This window comes from Rhinichthys klamathensis, unplaced genomic scaffold (genome assembly GCF_029890125.1).
Source record: "Rhinichthys klamathensis goyatoka isolate OS25496 unplaced genomic scaffold, OSU_Roscu_1.1 h1tg000068l_1, whole genome shotgun sequence".
Taxonomy (NCBI): domain Eukaryota; kingdom Metazoa; phylum Chordata; class Actinopteri; order Cypriniformes; family Leuciscidae; genus Rhinichthys; species Rhinichthys klamathensis.
Genome location: NW_026606611.1, coordinates 6043416 through 6059361, shown reverse-complemented (window position 1 = coordinate 6059361; position 15946 = coordinate 6043416). Strand labels below are relative to the sequence as shown.

The window sequence follows — 15946 nt, the reverse complement described above, 5'->3', positions numbered from 1 at the left end:
CGGAACACGTAGAATAACACAACTTTAGGGAGAAGAAAATAAATTAAAGATAAAAATAAATAAACAATAAATAAAATGACGAAGGATAAATAAAAGTCAGTTAAGGGGCTTCAGTTACGATCATGGTTACCATACGGATCGTGTAGTGTCAAACAACAACTGCCGTAAATGGTTTCGACATCAGACAGGAAGGAGACGCGTTCTCGCACATGCGCAGTACAGATCGTGTTTCCGGTACGGATCGAGTAGTGACACTCCCATCAATCAAAACGTAGCTCAAAGGACATTGGATAGCATTATCCAGGCTTTTATCCAGTCGAAAGCCCAGCTGCGCGATGGACAGCGCGCTCAGCCTGTCAGGGACTCTCTTACTGTTTTGGTCTGTAACAGAGCCTGTGATTGAACAAGAGAGAAATAGGATGTATCATTCGATCCGGAAGAGTCTAAACTGCGGGGGTGAGATGGCTTTTGAGTGTTGGAATATGGATTAGAATCGATATTTCTTTGAAAATGAACATGATGCGAACTCTATCTCGAAAACGCTCATGAAAACAAAGGAGGATATTTCATTTTTTTCCCCTATTTTTCGTTGTTTTGGATTAAAAAGTGGGATGCATTTTGAAGAGTGGACCCTTACATTGAAATGTATGCTGTTGTTTCTTGGATTCTTCCGAACTGATCTGAACCATACGAGATGAAAGATGAGTATAGCGGTTCATTTTGCTCATTTTCAAATGAGCAGTCCTTTTGCATTTTATTTAACCCTTTCCTCTTTGGTGTATTGATTGCAAAAACAAGTCTAGAACATGGTTCTTGAGTGTTTTAGCTTTCAAATGATGCATAGTTTATGATAGTCAGATGAATATTTGTTATAAAACAAAGCTTAAAAAAGGTAATAAAAGTATAGCCACGCCCTCGACGGCCCGCTCGCGGGCCGATGCGGGTTAAGAAGTTAACATTCATCATAACACACCTCTCATACTTGGCATGAAATCCGAATTGTTTTGAAACCATGTTTGATATATAATTATTTTTTTTTTGTATTTTGTGACAAAGAGGATTACCTTAAAACAAGTTGATGAATATTTTAGAGCATTAAGTTCATTGTTCGTTTTTAATGTTGTTTTTCTGCATGGTAAAGGCATGTAGTGTGCCAGCCAGGAGCATGTGCCACAAAGCTTTATGAACGTGCTTTGTGCCACAAAGCTCTTAAAAAAAAAAAAAAACCCAGACGCAGCCTCTCAGTCAGCCAGGAGATAACATTCTTTCCATTGCTCCCCCTCCGACCCCAGGCATAGTGTAAGCCTCAAGGCCTCGGAAAACCTCAGTGTTTTCAGAGGGCGAAATAAAACCCAGAAGTCCTACTGAGAGTTAAGCATCTGAGAGATCTATCAAGTTAGGTTTAATTAAAAAGCTTAAAACAACACACTATGCTGAGCACATACTTCTGAGAGTTCTAAATATCATAGAGAAATTTGAGTGCATTTTAATAATCTTAACATTTCACATGTCCGGATTTGTTTCTTTGTTTACAAGTGATGGTACATCTGGGTTAGGTGATCATTAAAAATGAAGAACATGGCTAGTCTTGCTCACAGTGGAAATCTGCTTCGGTTGGTATTCCACCTGGACATCTGGATTGAGGGCTCTTGAAAGACAGGCTGGAAAATCAGGAATGCAAACAATGTTTACAGGAGGAGAACAAACCTGGGTGATTTTGGGCCGTATGAACATATCCTGGTGAGACGTGTATCAGCATTATGAAATATATATTCGATAAATATCGAATACACAACACAACTTTTGCCCTGATTTGCAGTTTGGTCAATGAAAAAAACAAAAAAAAAACTTGAAAACACTACACGACTAATGAAACAGATTTTAAAACACTACTTGCTGACTTTGTTAATGGTTACAGAGAAAAAACTGGCCATCTTGCACTAAACGACTGATGATCACACACTACCAGACGTTCAAGTTGTTCTGAACACAACACCGCACTCAAACAGAAACATGCGCCTCATTGCTAGGACATGACAAATTAACACAATGTTTTTCTTTTTAAATCAGCTTAAAATATATCAGACAGCCGAAGAAATAAATTCATACAGGTTTGGAGCAGCTTGATGGCGAGTAAATGATGACAGAATTTTAATTTTAAGGTAAACTATCCCTTTAAGTCAGAGTCCTGATGGGCACAGCACAGACTCTGGATTTGTAGCAGTCAGGGGATATCTTGATACCTGTCATGCATTTCCTAGCAATGAGGTACATTTTTCTTGAGTTTTTTGCATCCGGACCAACTTGAAAGTCTGGTAGTGTGTGATTCTCAGTCGTTTTTCTCTGTTACCATTTGAAAGTCACCAAGTGAATGATGCCTATATAGGGTTTTAAAATCAGATTGTAAAAGTCATGTAGTGTATTCCAATCTTAATATGCATGACTGACTGTGCACTCTGCTCCATAAAACAGAATCATACAGGAACCAGAGGCGATCAAGCTAAAAAAGGATTAAAAAAAAAAAAAAGTACTACTGCAGCTTTCAAATCTCATTCGCCAGTCTCTCGCGAATGCAGAAGTTAGTGGTTACAGTTTGTAAAGTAGCCTATTAAATATGGATATTTTTCTTACACAAACGCATCGCTTCAGAAGGCCTTTTATTAACCCCACGGAGCCGTGTGAAGCACTTTTATGATGGATAGATGCACTTTTATTGACTTCAAAACAGAAACAACCATTCACTGCCATTATAAAGCTGGGAAGAGCCAGGACATTTTTTAATATAACTCCGATTGTATTCGTCCGAAAGAAGAATGTCATATACACCTAGGATGACTTGAGGGGGAGTAAATCATGGGATCATTCTCATTTTTGGGTGAACTATCCCTTTAAGTGCCAAATGACTTCCAGCAGGCTCTCTGTTTATGACATTCTGTTCTGTTAACATTTGTCTCTTTTGTCACTTTCCAAAAAGCCAGGACCGGAGCAGACTGCTGTAGGACAGCAATTACTACATTTCATTGTGTTGGTGTAGTACTGATGCCACTGAGAAATTGACTTTAAGGCATCCCAGTTCTTTTTCAGAGTTCCCTAAAATGATCTGCAATCTGAAATGAGTCAGTCTGTCAGAGAGTGAAAAATTTGGGATGTAGGTACCAGTCGATGGCCAAACGTAGTCACCCTAAAACAGAGTGACATGCTAACTTTAAAAACAGATAGAACAATGCATAAAAGTTTGCTGCATGTGAAACTAGATGTTCAGTAAATCAGCCAACACTCACAGCTTTGAGCGGGCAGCTGCAGGGACGTATAGGAACGCCAGGAGGACAGAGTCCTGTGATTGCCATAAAGAACTCAACCAACCAGTCACAGGCATCAGGGTAATAACAACTTCCTAGGTCATCAACACAAGGTATTTTTACCCATGCACCATCAACTTCTCTTTCCAGTGTCAAGTTCACCTGAAACAAATAAAATGACATCATCCAAATGATCGTATGAAGATACAAGGCATGGTGTTCAGCTGCTGAAATGTGGTCATACAGGTTTACCGTCTCTTAGGATAGTCGTAAAGTACAAAAGTCTCAGACATAAAAACATTTGTGACACCAAGAGTTTGTTAAAGCTAGTTAATAAAGGGAATAATGGGGTACTTTCTCAATTCAGAGGTTTATGGTACCATTATATTTAAATAAAAAACATAAATATTGACGAAAATTAGGCTATATAAAATAAAAAATCTATTTTATAAATGGAAAAAAATAGCATCAATACTAAAACAACAGTAATTGGTATGATCACAATAGGCAATAAGAAGCATATCAGTCGTATTACGACAATATTACAACTTACAGGCAAAGGAGAGAGCAGATCTATTGATGTGGTGGCCGATGCAGGTGCTAATACATATCCCGGTGAAGGAATTGGGTTTGGATACACATGTAGCGTCTTCACAAATATGGGGGCATCTGGCTTTCCACAGTTGTCCCAGGAAAATTTCTTAAACTGATCACAAAGCAGCACATTACAATACAAAGACCACTAAAGTAATATCAAAAACGGTCTGATTTCAATCTCAGGTTCTTACCTTCTTAAATGCAAAGCTTTTCCTGCTAGGCCATTGGCTCGAGACTTCCAGCAAAAAACAGTTGGAAACGAATAACGCGATAAACACGGAAATGCAGCTCCTCATTTTGAACGGTTTAGTCTCACCTTTAATTTTTGGTTAATTATCTAAGAGGTATTTAGGCTACTACAAGTTAAAGATATGATACTCTAAAACACTGCACATTCACGTGCTTATCACTGACACAGATGTGTCATGTGAGTGTGTCATGCGATTGTTATGTTACTGAAATATGTTTTTCCGTGAAACTTTATGCATTTATAAAAAACAATTATACAGCGACATCTACAGGTTGATTCACACCATGACAACCCTTTAAGGAAGAAACCACAACATTAAGAAACCTCAACAATAAAGATGATAACTGCAACCATGACAGTTAAAACCTATACACCTTTGCTTTCACTCTAACACACTGACTCTTTATCAAACATGTTCAGCTGAAAACATGGCGCTGCTGGGCTGTTTATGAAAAATTATAAATGTGCAGACAACAAAAAAACAAAGTTTAAAGTATTTAAAAAAAGTTAAAAATCAAAAATGATGTAAAGTATTTCAGACTTGATGAGAAAATGTAAAACAACTACTAAAAACTTGTTTGAATGTTTATTTAAAAAAAAAGAAAAAAAGAAGAAGAGATATTTCCCTTTTAAACAAAACTGGTTCAGCTTTGATTTGACACTGAACTTCATTTGTACTAAAAGAACAACAGCATAAATCACGATAGGAAAACAATCAGTTGTTAAAACATCACGATAGGAAAACAATCAGTTGTTAAAACATTCATGTTAATTACAATAATAAAATAAAACCTGTGCAGTTTATGATCTAAAGATTTTTAGTACCCATGAAGATTCTCAGCTGTCAAACTTTGTCCAGTGGTTTGTGAAGCAATCTGATCTAGGGACATTTACAGTTTCTACCAAGTGTTTAGATTTTTTTAGGATAAAAAAAAAAAGAAAAAAAAAGAGAGAGAATGGATTTTTCATTGTATGATGGTTGTGTCCACACACTGCAAAGACTCATTTATATGCAAACACCATATAAAAGTGAATTTTGCATCTGATGAAAAACAATTGAATGAGATTTCTAATTAGTTCAAAACAAATGTGCTCACGTTCTAAAAAGTTATGAAAGTGAAACTTAGGTAAAAGTAGATGAATCACATACTACCTTTAATCAGGAAATGTTTTCTCTTCTTACCCCTAACCAGTGTCATAGGACAGTAAATAATCTCTGCTTAATAGTGTTGTTACATCAAGGAATGCAAAGAGAAGCTGATTTTGAGGCATCCCAGTTCCTTCTCAGAGCTTCCTAAAACACCCTGTACTTTGTAATTGCCATTAGTCAGCCAGCCAGGCAGTTCAACTTCTGGTATGTAGATATCTGACGTCGGCAAAGAATAATCACCCTGGAAAAAAAGATATGAACAATGTTATGCCTCTAAAAAAATGCATGATGAACTTTTGTGTTCTTGCACATTCAATAAAATCTTGTGAATCAGGAGACTCTCACAGCTTTGAACGGGCAGTGGCAGGGCAGGCCATATGTATGGAGAGGCTCGGGACAGTCCTGTCCTGGGGGGATGAGCTGATTGAGCAGGTCACAGATATCAGGATAATGACAACTTCCTATTTCATCCAGACATGGTATTTTCACCCACACACCAGCTACTTCTTTGTCCAATGTCACATTCACCTGAAACAGATAACAGAGTAAACATGGAGTTATTAATGGGATAGTTCACTCTAAAATGAAAATTCTGTCATTAATTACTCCCCCTCATGTTGCAAGACTTTCGTTCATCTTCGGAAAACAAATGAAGATTTTTTTTTTTTTATGAAAACTGAGTGTTTTCTTACCCTCCATTGACAGTCTGTAGACACAACTACCACTTTAAAGCCCCAGAAAGGCCGTAAAGACATCATAAAAGTAATCCATGTGACTCCACTGGGTTAACCTCAATTTTATGAAGTCATGCGAGTGCTTTGTTTGGGAAAAAAAAAAAACATAAGTTACTACTTTATTAACTAAATATTAACCTCTTTGCAGGTTCACGCAACAATGTTTGCTCTCGCATCAACACGCATACATCACGTTGCTCTCGTGAACGTGTCGGAGATAAATATTTTGTAAATAAAAGTGGTAAATTATGTTTTTTTTGGCACAAACAAAGCACTCGCGTCACTTCATAAAATCAGGGTTAAACCTTACTACCTTTCTGAAAGTGATAGTTGCGTAGGCTGTCAATGGTGGGACAGAAAGCTCTCAGATTTCATCAAAATTATCTTTATTTGTGTTCCGAAGATGAACAAATGTCTTATGGGTTTGGGATGACATGAAGGGGAGTAATCAATGACAGAATTTTCATTTTTGGGTGAACTAGCCCTTTAAAACGATGCCTTATGAAGGCACAAACTATCATGGAGGTTTACAGCCTCTTGTGATAGTCACAAGACACCCAACAGAGGTTCCAGGCATAAAAATGTATTTCACTAGCCAGGGGCGGACTTAATCATTAGGCAAAGGTCGGCAATTGCCTTGGGCCCCGAGCTACCTAGGGGCCCCCAAAATGCCCCATTAAATTATACTTAAGTTTTTTTTTTTTTTTTTTTTACTTTTCGCAAATTATATATTTCTAAAAAACATTTGCGAAAAAAGGCATCAAATCATTAGTGTCGCAGACAGGAGAGGGGCCCCCACCTCACTACATTGGACATTTGGACTAAGTTATTCCATTATCTCACTTTCTGCGTGCGAAGCGAAAGTGACATGGCTGTAATGCGCCAAAAAACTGACGGAGAAAAATAAGTGATTGGACAGACAGTGTAGGCTACAGAGTGACAGACAGAGAAGCTACCCAAGCGGTGCTGAAAAGCAGGAAGCGGGAGGAAAGCAAAACGTTTTTAGCAAAAATTGCAGAAACTTTTTTATGATGCCCGCTGACAATGACAACAATGCTAACGAATAACGATATGTTACAAGTCCATGGCCGTAGCCAGCTATGAGGTGACCGAGGTCCGGAACTCTGTCATTTTTTACATTCAAAAATAAAATGTCAAGGCAAGCTCTCTGAATGATTAATTAGCCATTTAAACCACCTCATATGAGTGTTTGCAATTCATGTTGCTGCGACAAGCTAGCGCAGTGAACGGGGCTTGAGAGCGCGCTGTGAGTGAGGGCGCGCGCGGGTGCCAGATCCAGTGTTGCCAGATCCACCTAATGGAAAGGTGGCAGTAGCCTAGTCTTCTGGACCTGTTTTTCTGATTTAATGTGACACTTTAGGAAGTTTGTTAATCTTATTTCCAAAAGACAATAATCCGAATTATTTCGGATTATTACTTTTTTTTCCTTTTTTTTCGTAGCAATATCTGGCAACATTTTACTGTCGGCATTAATAAAAAAAAGGCTTATAGACAAACTGTAATTGCATAAAGCTACCACATTCAGTAAGACAAACGCAATGATCATCGTGATTATCTGTAAGAAATGTTTAACACTATCAGAAACTATAGCATAATACAGATCTGTATGAATGAAATTTGCCAAATAACTTACTGGCCAGCAGTAAGACGGCTAATGCTGTTTAGTTAACCTTTCACAAAGTCATCATAAAAACATTAATTAAAGCAGTGTTTCTCAACTAGCAATCTATTCAGTCAGCATATTTGTGTTTGATCTGTGTGAATTACAGAAATATAAGACTTGCTAGACCTACTTTTTTTTCTATATTTCTTTGCACAAAACTCTCTAGAAAGTGCCATTTAATGGTTTATTTTTTTTTTTAATTCTGAAAAAATATTTTTTTTTCGTTCTCTTTTTAAGGGGGGCCCATACTACCTTTGCCTTGGGCCCCCAATTTGCTAAATCCGCCACTGTCACTAGCAGTCCTTTAAGGCATAAACTAGGTCACAAGAATTGCCAGGAAACTCTGAACTGATTTCAGAGGTTTATGGTGCAAGGTAAATATATATAACCTTCTACACCTCGTTTTTGTATTTTTTTAACGACTTTGTAGTATTTGGAGCATAACAAACATGACAATCTCAACAACATCTTTTAAGAAATCAGGAATTATGAAAATGAAGCAAAGATGTACATTTTTAGCCTTCATGTAACTTCTTCAGCAAGTCATCTGTAACACAGGTATTATAAAAAATGCAGGAACAAAGATATTTATAGTTTTTTCCTATGCACACTACTAGCTTACAAACAAATTAGTTTATGATCATTAAATAGCCCTTTAATCAAAACATGCAATTCATATTTACTTAAAGCTGCAGTCCGTATCTTTTCCTCTTTGTCGCCATCTCTTTGTTCGAAATCTGTAACTGCAGTGATTCGCGGAATTATTATCTTTACGTGGGTTGTAAATCGGCATGAAACAGCGCGGATGAACACAGTGCTTTGAGGCGAGTGGTGCTGTCAGTCACCGCGCTGTGTGGATACTGTCATACAGAATCACAGATTCACTTTTTGAAAGTTTGACCAACATAAGAATTTTCATAAGAAAATGTCTTCTGAACAAGTAAGTAAAATCCATTTTTTTTCTGACCAACTAAGGGGGAAAAAGCATTCGACATGATAAGCTTCGTTAGATTTAATCAACGCGATTTACAGCAACCGTGCAAACTATAGCCTACTTTGTTCTCAAATTGTTCATGTTAACAACATCAGCATTGCGTGACTAATGTTAAATTTAATGTGTTTTATGGTTAGCAGCTACCTGCGTAGTTCAGAATTCATATTCTCCATAATAGCAAAACGAGAAAGGCACAACAAAGGAAACTCCATAACTGTGTGAATTAAGAAAACGTTCTGTTACACGATTGAACTATTGAAATGTCTTACTTGTTCAGCAGAAAAAAGCCGTCTCTTCTTCCGTTTTGAACCCCTTCAAAACACGGAGTTCACGCACTTTTCAAAAGTCCCGCCGATGTTTAAATCCTTGTGTTCGCATGAGACGGTTTCTTTCTTTTTCTCTAGCCACCTTAAATCCAAAGTACGAAGTCTTTTGGGTTTTATAACTGCTGAATCTCCAGTTGACACTGATGATTGTTGTTTGGATCTTTCTGGATGCCATAAGTTTAATTATGTAAAGTGCTGCGAGAAAAGCCTATACATCTAAACATCTCGTCACGCGCAGTATAGCCGGCTAGCCGAAACTCCTTCTTTATGTGTATGGGTGTTACGTCATGACGCAAAGACATGCTCGAATTTCCCGCGGAAACCCACCAGTACCACTGGAATTAAAATCATTATTACAAGCTAACCGTTTTGAATCTAGCTATGGCAAGCAGATAGTTTTGACCACTGGCAGAATAAGTTTTTTTTAATATAATTATTTTGGATTATTTTTAACTTAAAAAAGTTACGGACTGGAGCTTTAAATTTGTTATAAATAATATTACAAAGTGATTTTATCAAATGTATTGATTCCTGATTTGTCGCAGTAGGCTGTGTGTGTAAAAAAAAAGAAAAAAGTGAGTGTTTTTTCAACCTTAAAAAAAGTCTAATTTTTATATTAACAAGAATTTGGGTCAACTTGTTGTATAAACAATACATGAAATAATAGGCAGTGTAATACGTGTCATAGGGACATTTGGTAACGCTTTATTTTACGACCCGCAAACAACAGCGTAAGTAAACCGAAAATACAGTGTACGTTTCTGTAATTATAGGGTACTTCCGTGTAGGTATAGGGCAACAATATGTTAAGTTTGGGGTATTAAAGGGGTAACAAGCAGATAGTATATAACCTGCAAATAACTTTGTAAGTAAACTGAAATTACGGTGTACGTTTCTGTAAATATAGTGTACCTCCGTGTAGGTATAAGGTAATAAAGGGGTAACAAGCTATGCAAGCAAATTATTTATAATGTAATTATTTTAACAGGTACCTATTATGTTAATATATTCCAGGCAAAAATTGTACGTCTTTTGTGTATAAAAGTTATCAAATTTCTGGCAAAATATGTTCTTGATTTAACATTATTTAATCTAGTAAGAAAAGCCAATAAATTCATTTTTTATCATACTGTGCTTACATACAGCCATACACGTTTCATTTTCAACCCACAGATGTCAAAAGTACCCTGTAAAATTGCACAAGAACATATTTTGCCAGAAATGTGATGATAACTTTTATATACAACAGACGTACAATTTTTGCCTGGAATATATTAACATAATAGGTACCTGTTAGTTTTAAAATAATTACATTATAAATAATTTGCTTGTATATATGCTTGTTACCCCTTTATTAGCCAACCCAAAACTTAACATATTGTTCCCTTATACCTACACGGAGGTACACTATAATTACAGAAACGTACACTGTAATTTCGGTGTACTTACGCAGTTGTTTGCGGGTCGTAAAATAAAGTGTTACCGGACATTTTCTTAAATACATGTTATGTTAAAAATATATAATAATGTCAATCACAAAACAAAAAAGAGTTCCTCTTTCCACCAAAAAATATGTATTTTTTTTGTACCGTACGGAATCATGATGTTACCTTTTTTAACCAAGAAGAGGAAGTTGTTCTGGCATTTCTGAAAATCCTACAGAAAGTCTCTACATAAGCTTTTAGAGATATTCACTGCAATGCAATTCTGGGTCTCAAGATAAATATCTACCGTAAATGGATTTGTCTTTCTATAATCATATTATAAGGACATATGATTATAGAAAGACTAATCCATTTTTATATTTATCTTGAGACCCAGAATTGCATGTTTGCAGTGATCTTGCTTACCGAGAGAGGAGACACCAGCTCTACTGATGTTGTGCCTGATGCATCTGCTGTTAACTGTCCTGGAATGAGAATGGGATCTGGAGATATATGGAGAGTCTTCAATTGTGCAGGATCTTGTTTACCGCAGTTTTGCCAAGAAAACCCCCACACCTGTTCAATAATAAAAATGAGCAAATGCAAGAAAACGTAGTGTGATCCTGATTAGACTATTTCACAATCTTACCGTGGCTAATTTAGAGATTTTCCTGCTGTGCAAGTGGCTCGAGCCTTCCAGCAAAAAACCGTTTGCAGCGAAAAGAACGATAAACACGGACACCGAGCTTTTCATTTTGCACGGTATAAAGTCAAAAACACGAAGTTTAACTTTGGATTTTGTTTAACAAGAGAGCTTTACAAAACCACAAGCGACCATGCCCGGAAACAGGTAACACGACGTAACTTAAAGGCACCTGACAGAACAACAACAATATAGTGCGTTGAAGACCAATAAAAGTTTCACTTCAGGAACTACCGGTATGTGTGTCATGTGAGTGCGAGTGTGTTGTGGTATTTAAATGTTTTGCCATGATGATTCTTTCCGCATTTCATCCTGCGAAATAGAGTGTTACTGCGACCTCTAAAGGCAGGAGGAATAACAGCAGTCCGTTAGCAAACATAGCCCGACAACAACTTATTGTAACTTTCAAAGGACATTTTTACACAATTGCTTTTTGGTACTTACAGCTTTTGACGTATAAAAATTGCCATGCAAACATTTTTGTCAGCATTGACAGCTAGGCCTATGAAAACATTAGGGTAACTGACAATAAATATTCATCCTGAAAAAGCACCTTTCCCATATCACCCGCTATGAGTTCAACAAGGCCATTATGGTGAGTTTATAATTAATACAATTATTTTGTGTTAGGCATGCACAATGCATAATTTTAAAGGGATAGTTTACCCAAAAATGAAATTTCTGTCATTAATTGTGTCGTTAAACCCATAAGACTTTCGTTCATCTTTGGAACATGAAGATCTTTTTAATGAAATCTGAACTCTTTCTGTCCCTCCATTGACAACTACACAACCTATACAAACCACTTGACACTTAAACAAAAGAGTTCATAAAAATATAAATAAAACTAATCCATACGAATTGAGCGGTTTAACGTTAGTCCAAATTTTCTAAAGGGCCACTATCACTTTATATGATGAACAGATTGAATTTAGGCTTTTATTCATATAAACATCCGACTCAAGCATTGTGGTAAACGGAAGCTCATGTGCGAGAATCAATGAGGTTCATTTTAGCTATAGCTAAAAATCATCATAAAGAATCAGCTGTCAAATGCTTTAAGGTTCCGTTTAGTTTCATTGTGTTTTTAATTTGATATTTCCCTGTGCCCACTAGTTTGTTCCCATAGTTTCTAATTATATGTTCTCATTTCTGTTAATTATGAATGTTATAGTTCTCTCCATTTTTTTAAATGTTTTTTTTTTTTGCGGTAGGCTAATGTGACGTAACGAAACGTTTGATCTTCATGTTCCTGTAGCTATACTCTCCTGAGTATTTTTGGATGCAAATGAAAGACTTGTTAATCGACTTGTTAACTACGACTTGTTAAAACTTGTAGTTAATCTCCTTCGTTTTACTGACCAAGCAGTAGCCTACGTGACAATAGCTAGAATTATTAATGCATTTGACATTTTTGTAAAATATAAACAAGTTTTTATGACAACCATTTAAATGATCTCAAAAATGATTAAAAACGTATTACAATAATTCAAAGCAGAAACTTTATAATTGAGTGCAACATTTTTAAAATGTAGGCCTATGTCTGGGTTGTCATAATCACAACATTTTTTAATGAAACTGTTGTGTTCACAATGCAGCTTAATTATCCTATACTTTTAGTGTATTAGCTTATTTTACAATAATCTATTTATTACATTGAAAGATAATTATTATATTGTGAACATTGTTTTACTTATACATTATGTTCTGCCATTACCACATGAACTGATAACATTATAAGTTACAGTGTGTTCATAATGTAGGCTATATTTCTCAATAACCTATTACATTATGTGAAAAATCGTTATTGCATTGGAAAATCGTTATTGCAATATGAGCTCAAGATTTTATTACATTTTGACAAAAAATATTACATTATAAACATTTTATTACATTAATGATGTAATACCTATTACATTATGCTTTGTTATTACATTATGAGTTGCTACATGCCTTCTTTTGTTGTTGTCATTACTGTCTGTGGCCACAAGATGGCGATCTTGTATTTGTAGCTACTTCACAGTCATGATGGTCCACTTCAGGCATTCTACTAACTTTGCAACTAAATACCAACTAACTCTTTTTAGAGTATTAGTAGAATGTTAGTTAGGGTTCGGGTTAGTAGAATAAGTTGACATGTACTTGCAAAGTTTCTTATAGTTAGTAGAATGTCTAAAGTGGACCATCAAAATAAAGTGTTAAGAGATATTAAGCAGACAGTCTAACACTCTGGTAGTTGACATAGTTGAAAAGTTATAGTTAGTTTGTAGAATGTTTAAAGTGGACCATCAAAATTAAGTGGACCATTTCTCAAACCACAGTGGCATACAATCAGTCTGATATATAGCCAGCATTGCAGCAAAGCACACTTTTTAAAGCTGAATAGTTTTATGGGAGAAATTCCTGTGCAAAAGTGTATCCTACAATCATTTTATGAGCAATATGAGGCTATATAATTTTCTATGTCAGTATGTGTTTACTTCTGCGGGTGAATCATGAAAGAGTGCACTAATCAGGCTCTCAGGTTTTATGTGATAGAACACTTGTATTCACCGGCCATATGATGAGTGCATGAGTCACTCTTAATCTCCCTGCATGTGCCTGCAGGTAAATGCCAGCCCATATGTGCCAAATAATCACACAATGTTTAGATCTAAAGGTACCGTGTGCTATTCAAACACAGCATTGTTCATACAGTCCTAAATTGGAGAAAATCACAGCTTATCAAATGACATACTCGCCCAGGGATTTGTCAGTGTGCTTAGAGGTCATATACTGTGCTTAAACATGAGCTATATACATTATATACAACCAAATATGGCAATTCACTTTTCAATGCACACAGCTCCTGTTGAAGGACATGATCTCTGAACACACTAACAAATTGGTGCATGGTATGTCATTTGATAAGCAGTAAAATAATTCTAATTACTTAATTAAATAAATATTATATTTATAATCATAATTAAGTTATATTATTATTATACACTAGTCAACAGTTTGGAATAATTCATTTTTTAAAATGTTTTTGAAAGAAGTCTCTTATGCTCACCAAGGCATTTATTGGATCTACTGTGAAATATTATAACAAATTAAAATAACTTTTTAATGATATATATTTCTGTGGTTGCAAAGCTGAATTTACAGCAACCATTACTCCAGTCGTTAGTGTCACATGATCCTTAAAAAATCATATTGTGTGACAGAAGTATTGTAGCTAGAATTCTTTTCATATTTGTTATATCTCTTTATTCTCATTTGTAATTTATTCTTTTAACAACACTTCCTATTTAAAACAGATTAAAGGTTTCTCAATAGCAAAAGTGTCCCCTTAAAGGGTATAGTTCACCCCAAAATTAAACATTTTGTCCTCATTTATTCACCTTCAAGTTGTTACAAAATCAGTTTCTATCTTCTGGTGAACACAAAAGAAGATATTTTGAAGAATGTTGGTAACCAGATAGTTGACAGCAGCCATTGACTTAGTAGGAAAAAAATACTATGGAAGTCAATGTCAACTATCTGGTTACCAACATTCTTCAAAATATCTTATTTTGTGTTCAACAGAAGAGAGAAACTCATACAGATTTGGAACAACTTGAGGGTGAGTAAATGAAAACAGAATGTACATTTTTGGAGAACTATCCCAATAGTAACAAGTAGAGCACTTATCAACACATACCCTTTTTGATTTTCATATTTAGAGATCAGAAGCTTTGAGAGATAAGCCTCTGGCGCTATGATGATTGAAAGTGCTGTTGGTTATTGTAATATTTTGCCAGGGAATGCTGTGCTTACACATTGTGAGATGAGGGTGCATCCGTGTTTTTACAAACAAGCTGAATGTCTAGAACAAAAGTGTATCTTGAATTGCGTGTGTGAGCATGCACATTCTTTATTCCTGAATTGATTTTTCTCATCTTATATTGAGAAATATATGTGCATCAGCTAAATCATTTGAAAAACTGGTTGATCCCTTAAATACATTAATGTTTCACCAATCAATATTACATATTCGTGTCCTTAGCGACCTAGATTTATAATTAACACGGATGGATCTCCAATATAAATCTCTCCTGATATTAGAGTAACAATTAGAAGAATAAAATAAAGCATATTTTGTTACCTTTTGGAGCTTGTAAGGGTTCAGTTTGAGCAGATGTATTATATCATCATCACTTTCCTCATCAGAACTCATTTCCCAGTACAATCAGCATCTGGCTCATATTCGGCATCTCAAACATATTCTCAATACTATATATTCAACATCTTCAAAATCAATATTTTAATCACTGACAGCTTCTTCTCCAGATCCACCATCAATTGACAGTAATATTTGATTGCTGGTGGAATAAAGGTGAATTGTGCTTATTCAGTCATCAAAGATTAAATTATTGTTGTGCAGAAAAAATATATACTTGCACTGTTACACACCTCGGGTCGTTAGAGACCCTAAACAAGTTTTACAAAACTGAATGGGAGAACAGACGTTTTTTTAATAATTTAATAATTAGTTTTTCTTGTTAAATTGTTTATAACAATTTGATTGAGGAATACTAAGAAAGTTGATGTCTAGCTTTAAAAATGAATGAGGAGGAGGGTAGTGAATGATGTCACGGGTCACTAAATACCTGAGGTATGCGTTTAAGGGTTAAACATTTAGCATCTGATTATAGAAACTAATAGACATATTTGCCAAACTCCATTTACTAAATTTGGAGAATAATCAAAAACAAAGAAATTATATTTTCAATTGCTCGATTTTTTGTTCATATTTCAGTATGT

General features: G+C 35.6%; 2 protein-coding genes across 2 annotated transcripts; both read right to left on the bottom strand.

Moving 5' to 3' along the window:
- Window positions 1–2852: 2852 nt before the first annotated feature.
- Window positions 2853–4219, bottom strand: LOC130084880 (ganglioside GM2 activator; the record flags this gene model as incomplete). Its single annotated transcript, XM_056250411.1, has 4 exons — window positions 2853–3181; window positions 3282–3461; window positions 3853–4005; window positions 4088–4219. Coding segments are annotated over 4 exons (636 nt in total), but the record flags the coding sequence as incomplete, so codon positions are not given.
- A 1065-nt stretch (window positions 4220–5284) lies between these two features.
- Window positions 5285–11367, bottom strand: gm2a (ganglioside GM2 activator). The gene is made up of 4 exons (XM_056250402.1): window positions 11108–11367; window positions 10885–11034; window positions 5642–5824; window positions 5285–5537 (listed from the first exon to the last, which is right to left on the bottom strand). Exons 1-4 carry the CDS (start codon window positions 11210–11212, stop codon window positions 5379–5381), a joined length of 597 nt encoding a protein of 198 aa, XP_056106377.1. The 5' UTR covers window positions 11213–11367; the 3' UTR covers window positions 5285–5378.
- Window positions 11368–15946: the final 4579 nt, after the last annotated feature.